Below are 8984 nucleotides of genomic sequence, written 5' to 3' on the forward strand. Positions count from 1 at the left end.
CCATACTTACGGTGTTGGTGTAAAGTAATTACCATGGGTAAGAGTGCTTCCTAACACTGTTGGAAAAAATAATTTAATTTCCCTTAGGAAATGTAACACACTTATTAGTATGCATTGGTGTAACATTGCTGGAAAGCTGATCAGTTCTTCCAGGTGCTTACTGCATTTAAGAGCTGTGTAGCTGGGAACATAAGATTTGGCAGCTGCTCCTAAATTGAACGAGTAAAGTGCTCAATGCAAACTCATAGCCTATCAGCAGGAGATCAAAGACTTCAAGAAGAAAGTACCTGGTCGTTGCTCATTTCTTCAGCAATTTCTTCTTTACTTTTGTCTTTATACAATGTAGGCAAACAATGCCAGTGATCCTTGGTCCAGCTGGAATGTTGGGAAGTCTGGGAACTGGGATAATGGAAATGCTGTTGACAGTTGGGCAACGAAACCTGAAAGTGCAGCTGGCCAGAGAAACAGTGCTTCAAATAACTGGGAGACGGCAGCAACATTTGGTCATCCACAGGCATATCAAGGACCAGGTGTGCTAATAATGCTCTTATTTTTGAATACATTAGAGTAGGTGGACAGTAGAGGTAAGAATTGCTTAGTTTTCATAACTATAGAACATGGCTTATTTAAAAAACAAAACAAAACCAGCTTCCTAGGAGCACATTGCCACGTGGGTAAACTGGACACTAGAATAATAGTGTTTTTAAGTAAAACTTAAAAAAAAATCAGAGCCATAGTAACAGACACCTCAAACTTGTATGGAAATCTGGCAAGTCAAAGTCTTGTGCATACATGATCTCTTCTCAGGCATGTTGTGCAGCTTGCATAACTGGAATTTAAACACCCTTGAATTTGTGCCCTCAGGCTTGTGAAGAAGTCGTCTCTTAAATCCTTAATTTTAGGAAGTGGCTAGCCTTTCAGAAGGCTTCTTTACCTTTTTGTAGTAAACGCCTAAATTAGGAGGAGAACTCATAACTGGGGAATGCTAACATGGAGTCTATGAATATGGAACACTATTGAATTCATCTTAACACACCAGCATCCCTTCTTTCTTTTTTTTTTTTTTTTTTTTTCTTTTTTTTTTTTCCCTCTCCCCAGATGGATTTCTAGTGTAGTGTTTTGCAGGTTGTATTTGGTGGGGATGATGGTAGTTGAGGAGAAATCATAAAATAGAAGGCTGAACTAGCCTTCTATATTTCTAAATAAAAATATATTTACCTTGTTGATTATTTGTGTGTGAGTGCTGAGGTAGCTGCTTCTGCTTTCAAAGAGAAAATATTTAACTTTCTCCTTTCCCTATCCCCCTGCCTGCTCCTGTACTTCAGCAGCTGCTGATGACGATGATTGGGATGATGACTGGGATGACCCAAAATCAGCTTCGCCATCTTACCTTGGTTACAAGGAGACTGAGGCATCAGAGGCTGGGGGGGTCCAGCGTGGAAATTCTCGTGCAGCTGCTATGAAGTTACCACTTAACAAGTAATGGAAAATGTGGGGCAAATGTGTATATATTGAAGAGAATTGGAATTTGTCAAGATGTGTAAATATGTGACCATTCAACCTTCTTGAAATACGCAGTGTAAATATTAATTTTGGGGTAAAAGTGGAGATGGATTTGTAGCTCAGCATTCGCCCTGTGTGACCAGAGAACACAGATCGATGAAAGCCTGAAATTACGTGACAAAGCTGTATAATTTTTGGAGATCTTATACAGGCAAATGACACTTTTGCAAGGTCTGAACTTCTGGACCTACTGGTCTTTAAAATCTGTCTTTAATGCTATGTGTGCTTAATGAAAATGAAAGGTGATGGGTGGCTTGTCCATACAGCGAGAGTGATCAGACATGCTGCCCCAGAGTTCGTGAGCAATTTGAGTTGCTAGGGGTGGGGAAAAGTTCTGTTCTCCTGTGTCTGTGCATCACCCAGGTTGATTCTTGAGCCACTGAAAGCTTGATTTTTTTAGATAAAAATCTTACAATAGCATGAAGCTTTGTCAGGGTTATACTAGCATTATCTCATGTTACAACTTAATGTTTTTTTATTCTAAAACTACTGTTACTCTGAAGAGCTACTGTGTGGTAATCTTTAAGTGGATGAAACCAGGGTGGAAAAGGATTGTAGAATAATGGTCTCCTTGGGTAGGTAACTAAAATTAACAACTAGAGATGCAGAGACAGTTGATTTTGTTCATCAGTGGAGGTTTTGTCCAGTTCTGCAACAGTACCTTTGCATCGTTGTGGCATCTACTTGTTGCAAACCCATTTAGTATAACCAGCATAAACATACCTTATTTAAGAGCGTTACTTGTCTGTGAAGTAAGTCCTACTTTGCTCCTTGTGTTTCTGCAAGCAGGCAGTAGGTTGGTAGTACTTGAAGGGCCAAGTATCTTCCTAACTAGAAAAAGAACCACCATGTGCTTTTTGCAAGACTTTTTACACAGACTTTAAGGATATTACAGTGATTTCTGTGTGGTTTTCTTTCTAATTGGTGGATAAATTATTTAACATAACTCATGTTTAGAAGCACTTGATAAATCTGCAGTTCATCGTTCTTTCAGACGGTTGACTTCTCATCATCTGAAACGGCAGGATGGTGTGCATGAGCATGTGTGTGTGTGCATTTCCAGAGAGGGTGGACTGCAGTGGAGTGGCAGATGTTACTTTGTGTCCTCTGTTATGTTTGCTCTAATGGGCTGCAGAGCACAGGTAGGTGCTCTGCCTTGGAAGAAGGGGCCTGTATAACACAAATAAAAGCTGGAGGTCAGTAGCTAAAGCTTTTCTGCTTTTTCAGGGTGAACTGTTGGTTTTTTAAGTAATCCACATAAATTCTTTTATATACTTGAGAAATGCTAAGGGTTTTTTCTTATAGTGGCAGGTAATTCTGCATACGTCAAAGGAAGGAAAATACAGGATAAACTTTATCACTTTGTTTGTTAGATTTCCGGGATTTGCAAAACCTGGGATGGAACAGTATCTGTTGGCAAAGCAGCTAGCAAAACCCAAAGAGAAGATTCCCATAATTGTAAGTCGGGGACGTGTGTAGTTTTTGTGTGTGGGTGGTGTGGTTTGTTTTGGGGTTGGGGTTTTTTGTTTTGGTTTTTTTTTTGTGGTTTGGTGGGGGGTTTTTTGGTGTGTTGTTTTGTTTTGTTTTTTTTAAATCCTCCCCACCTTTCCCTTTTTCCCCAACTTAACTTTTAGCCTCAGTGTTGCTATATGTATTTGGGTAAAAAGAAACTGATTCTGGACATATAATTAGAACTAGAACTGTCATAATAAAACTGTGTACCATTTAAGTATTTTAAAGTTGTGGTAGACTACGTTTCAGAGTCATATATCACTGAGGGATTTTTCAGGGTCAAGTCTTAACTCCTTCTTTCTTCTAAGTGTTCTGATTCTTTTTTTTTTCCCCAGTACTTTTTTTTTCTCATGCTGGATCTGCATTACCTGTGATCATTATAATAAGCCTTTTTGGGAGAGGGAGGCAGAGCAAATGCATTACACTGTCTATTATTTATCTAGTTAGTTATCTAATACACAGGAGCTACATTCATAAAGGTTTGCAATATTCAGTCATGATGGTCGGGTCATCTGATCTAAAAACCAAACTCTTCTAGATATATGCTGTTCTAGTGAAATGTGGTTGAAGTAGCAATCCCTAGAATTCACCACTCTTTTTTTGCTATTTGGGAAAAATTGTAAAATACAGAATAAGATAAACACAACCGTGGTCAATTATCTCTGGTTGTGAGAAACCCCTCTATTTCCTGACTATCAAGCTCTCGCTGAAAGCAATTGGAAACTTTCAAGTGGAGAGAGAAGGTATTTGCCTCCTTGTTTGCAGCTGGTACAACATGATGTATTTAAAGATAATATTTGCAATTTCTTACAGATTGGTGATTATGGCCCAATGTGGGTCTATCCTGCCTCTACATTTGACTGTGTGGTGGCAGATCCCAAAAAAGGTTCTAAAATGTATGGTCTCAAGAGCTACATTGAATATCAGCTGACCTGCACTGTAAGTGTATCTGAAACGGGATCTTCTTTCTCACAAATATGGGTTATTTGTACATATAAATAATACCGTTTGTGTGACTTGGTAACAGGGTTGTAAGAGTAAGTGGTAGTTGTCACACTTTTTTCCCCAAAGAGTTACTTTGTGTTAGCATTTCAAGTTCTTCTGTAATTACAGATTCAAGGCTCTAAATCATACATTTTATTTACATTCCACCTATTTACTATTGTGGTCACACTTGTTTCATGTCATTATCTGTAGATGCCTGTCAAAATTCAGAGTTGTGTTTCTCTTACAGAACACTAATCGGTCTGTCAACCACAGATACAAGCACTTTGACTGGTTGTATGAGCGTCTCCTGGTTAAATTTGGATTAGCCATTCCAATCCCATCTCTTCCAGACAAGCAAGTAACAGGTAATCATTCTCAATTGTGAATTCATGGGATGGGAAATGAGGAGATCACTTTTTTACAAATTTCAGTTATTTCTTACTATTTGTTTTTCACATTATTTTTAAAGAAGGTATCAAAAAACCCCCAAGCTTTCACCGTTCAAAACTTATGATGAGTTGTGATGGCCTATCAGCACCAAGAGCATCATTTCAGAACTCAAGTTTACTTATCTAGTCCAGTGATTTAAAAACAAAACAAACAAAAGAACCCTCTAGTTACTACAGAAGAGAATATTTGTTACTGGAGAGAAGAGATAACTACTTATGTTCCATATTTGCTGATTGTCTGGAGAAATGGTTTTTGAGGGATTTTGGGGGAAACGGGGTGTTGTGTTTTTCTTCTGCATTTGACTGTAAATGTGTTATATTGTAGGAGCTTTGAAGCAAAGCTCTCGGAAGAAAGGGAGCATCCCCTGACAAACTGGGATTTTTTGCTCACAAGTGAAATGTTGCAGCTGTTTCTCCTGTTGTTCGATTTCACACTTGATTTAGAAAGCATCTTTCATTTGTATAACATTCTGATCTGGTTAGATGTCAGTTCAGCTTGACCAAACTCTCTGAAGCTTATGGAAGTCTTTTGTTCTGACTTCAAGAAAAGTGGGATTGGACCCCTTAAATGCTCATGAGTTCAGTCATTGCAATTGAATATGGCAATGCCTGTGCATCTTCAGTAGTCTCTGGCTTCCTTCCTACAAAGGTGTGCTGCAGTGCATGTAAAGAAAAGAATGGACACCTCTATAGGAGGAAAATGCATTACTTTTGCCTATTTCCACTTGTGTGTTTTCTGGTAAGATTTTTATACAGCCTTTGAGCCAACCAGGCAAAAACAGCCATACAAAAGCTGGCATGTCTCCAACCAGTGGCTGTGGGCATCACTGAAAATGCAGCAGCTTCTGTGTTTGAAGAAAGCTAAGCATTGATGCAGATGCTGGGAAAAATGCTGAGGAAACTGAAAAGTGAGGAAGCTACTTCCTCCCCTCCCCTTAGTCTCATTTTTAGAATTCGATAGTATTTTTGCTTAAACATGTGCATGTGGACTAAAAGGAAACCAGAAGACCTGATGGGATCTCTACATTTTATTGTAACTGTATTTTAAAGGACTCCAGAGTTTGGTATCACAGTTAAACCTTGCCTGTGGATTTCAGTCTTCTGGAGTCTGTGGGAGGGGATAACTTATCTCATGGAAAAAAAAAAAAAAAAAAGACGACTGTTTGTGCTAAAACTGAATGGTTCTTGTAAATACACAGTGATAATGCACTACTGGTTTAAAAAAAAAAAAATTTGGTTATTTATTTAAATAGTTTGTGTTAAAATCTCTTAACTATCAAAAAAATCAGTCCTCCATGTTTGTATTCTAACTGGGTTATACATATGATTTATTGATTTTTTTTTTTTTTGAGGTTTTTCCCAACATATTCATTTACCTATATAGAAATATGTTTATGGGAGTTACTGCTTTTTTAAAATCTGCTATTCGTATCTGAGCAGTCTAATTTCAAACGCTTTGTTAGCTAGGACATGACAACTTGGAAAGTAAGTAGTTCCTTTTTCTCCAACATTTTTGAGCCTTACATTGACCAAGGATTTACTAGCCTGTATCAGAAAAATGTCTGCATTCCAAGCCTGTGCCTAACTTCTCTCTTGGGTCATCTGAATACCTAATTTTTCCACCCAAAAGTTTATTAAGTCCCACCCCCACCCCCCCAAAAAAAATTGATTTGAATTGTGAGTGGGTATTATGGTTTTTTAATATTTCATGACTATCTTTAGAAGGAGGAGTACTCTTGGTCAGTAACCAATATACTGTAATTTAAGGTTCTTCTGATTTGTCAGCATAATGTTTCCTTCTTGTAAGTACTGAGTCATTAAATGGTTAATAAGTTACCAGATGAATTACAGATTCTGTTTTAATTTAAAAAAAAAAAAAAAGTTGAGGGTACTAAAGTAGAAGTGTAACAATTGCTGTTCAATGTATAACAGGGCGCTTTGAAGAAGAATTTATCAAAATGCGTATGGAGAGACTACAAGCTTGGATGACGAGGATGTGTCGCCATCCTGTTGTCTCAGAAAGTGAAGTTTTCCAGCAATTTCTCAATTTCCGAGATGAGAAGGTAGGAAATAAAGTTCACGCTTAGACTGAGATTGAGGAATTGCTCCCCCCCGCCCCCGCCCCGGTCCCCCTTTGAACTAAGAGTTCAGCTTTGTAGCCTCCTCATTTGTCTGCCCCCCTGTGGGCAGTAGTGACGGGCTGAGAACTGCTGGGTTTACCAACTAACTCATCTGATCGATCAAAATGAGGCATAAAGTTGCTGGTGTGAAATGCTATATGCCATTCCAACAGAGATGTGCTCTTTAAAGTAGCTTTGTTGCCAGTCTTTTAAGGACAGTTTGTGTCCTCCAGCAGAATAGGAACGTATGTAGCACCTCTTTTGGCTGTTGCCATGATCTCTCTCTGTTGGACTTACTAATTACTGCGGTCCTCTGATTGGTACTGCTTTGCTAACAGAAGCTACTTTGTGGCGGATCTAGGATGGGTCTGATCCTGTATTATATTTAAAAACATCCCCCCCCAACAGTTTCCCTGGAATGGGTTGTAATAGCGTTACGCTGCAGTCTTACCTGATATAACCAGCCCTTTTTATTCCCATGCCCCTCCCCAGCATTTTCTTACGCTTTTTTAAGAAGTTTTAGTATCTTCACCTTCAGTAAATAATGGTTTCTTCATGACTGAATTCCAGCTCTGTTACTAATTTGGATATCTACTGATGAGGAAGTAAACAGGAAAACTGCTACTTTCTCCTCAAAATAATCATACTTCTAAATACACATAGATTTTGCTGAAAAAGTAAATGTTCCTTGGAGGTTTTTAAGACTAAACTGCGTGAAGCCCTGAGTAACTAAGGTCACAGCTGACCATTTTTGAGTACGAGGTTGGACTGCAAACCTCCTGAGGTCACTTCCAACCAGAATTATTCTGTGGTCCTGTAAATAGAGGCTTAATATAGTGAAATGCTATTTGGATGGTCATTGGAGAGTTGTATAATTGTGCTAGTTAGTCAGCAGTTCTTAGTAGCTAACTTATGGACTGACATAAACAGAACGGATGTTGCAATACATGTGGAATTTTTAACCTTTTTATCTGTTCCCACTAAAAACTTAGTATGGCAATTGCATAATAATCTCATGATCTTCTTGAGCAGCTTCTGATATCAGCACTATCACATGTGCAGAGACAGCTGAATATAATTGCTCTTACACTGTATTTCAATAATATACAAAAGTATCTGTTTACCCCAGAATCTAGAAAACAAAGTGCATGAGGAGGAGGGAGGGGAAACTCTAAGAAGCCTTGGCCCCACTGAAACTTTCATTTAAAAGGTTTTATTCTGTGGGTGGTCTGTTGGTTAACTGTTCTCCTAAACGTTTCATTCACTGCTTAAGTACATGCCCTTAAAGATGCATGAACAGTGGTGATCGAACTTTGTCTTTTTTTTTTTTTTTTTTTTTCCCCCTTCAGGAGTGGAAAACTGGAAAGCGGAAGGCAGAAAAAGATGAAACTGTAGGAGTCCTGATCTTTTCTACAATGGAACCAGAAGCTCCTGACTTGGACATGGTAGAAATGTAAGGTGGTTTCTTTTTGCATGGACATCATGCATCTGGATATACAACAGATACTGAGCTAATATAAAACTATAATAGTAAACGTGCGCATATATTCATGGATTTGAAGAGGTACTCATCAAGGCAGGGCTGAAAAATTGTTTGAATATGAGATTTTCATATCAACCCCTCCAAAACTTGGTGCAACTCCATGTAATGTCTCTTTGACTTCAGTGGCTGAATACTGATCCTAAAAAGATTTATGCAAAGCTAGTTGATGAGATGGAGTACTGGCAGATCCTATGGAGTTATGTTTTGTATTGCTATGGAAGTATATTTTGATCTTTAATCCTTCAATTGTGAACAGTTCCAAAGTGTGCTAGATTTACCAAGTAGCTTAGGATAACTGTAGGTGGACCATCAAGGAAAACAATTTTTCTGTAAAATACTTGTATATAATGCACACACAGTATGATTCTAATATCTGGAATCCATGGAAAGCTATTAAAAATGAAAAGTGACTTAAATTATCAAATTTCATTTTAAATGGGTTACTACATTTTTGGGGTATCATTCTGGAAGTCCAAATGGATATATTTATTTTATATATGTATATGTTATATAGACATACACTTCTTTATATATAGTTCTCTTGGTGGTAGACCTTTAGGGTTTCATAGAGTGAAAGACTGGATTTACTCTGCAGCCTTTATTTCACTCCTTTAGGCTTAATCACTTTTCTTAGAAGATATGTAGAATGCATGACATGCTTTGCTTGCTGTTTTAGAACATAGAAACTTGGATAATGTTTTGTGTCTGAAACTGTGGATAAACTAGATGAAGTGTTTATAGTGGCAAAGCAGTAGTGTACCTATACCTGGAAATATTCCTGCACAGGCTTTATTCAAGTGATGCAGTGCA

General features: G+C 38.0%; 1 protein-coding gene across 1 annotated transcript; it reads left to right on the forward strand.

Moving 5' to 3' along the window:
* Positions 1-346: 346 nt before the first annotated feature.
* LOC104069190 (sorting nexin-9-like) lies at positions 347-8084 on the forward strand (the record flags this gene model as incomplete). Its single annotated transcript, XM_009575927.1, has 7 exons — positions 347-530; positions 1326-1479; positions 2937-3021; positions 3889-4014; positions 4310-4427; positions 6444-6574; positions 7981-8084. Coding segments are annotated over 7 exons (902 nt in total), but the record flags the coding sequence as incomplete, so codon positions are not given.
* Positions 8085-8984: the final 900 nt, after the last annotated feature.

Source organism: Fulmarus glacialis, unplaced genomic scaffold (assembly GCF_000690835.1).
Source record: "Fulmarus glacialis isolate BGI_N327 unplaced genomic scaffold, ASM69083v1 scaffold42904, whole genome shotgun sequence".
NCBI lineage: Eukaryota > Metazoa > Chordata > Aves > Procellariiformes > Procellariidae > Fulmarus > Fulmarus glacialis.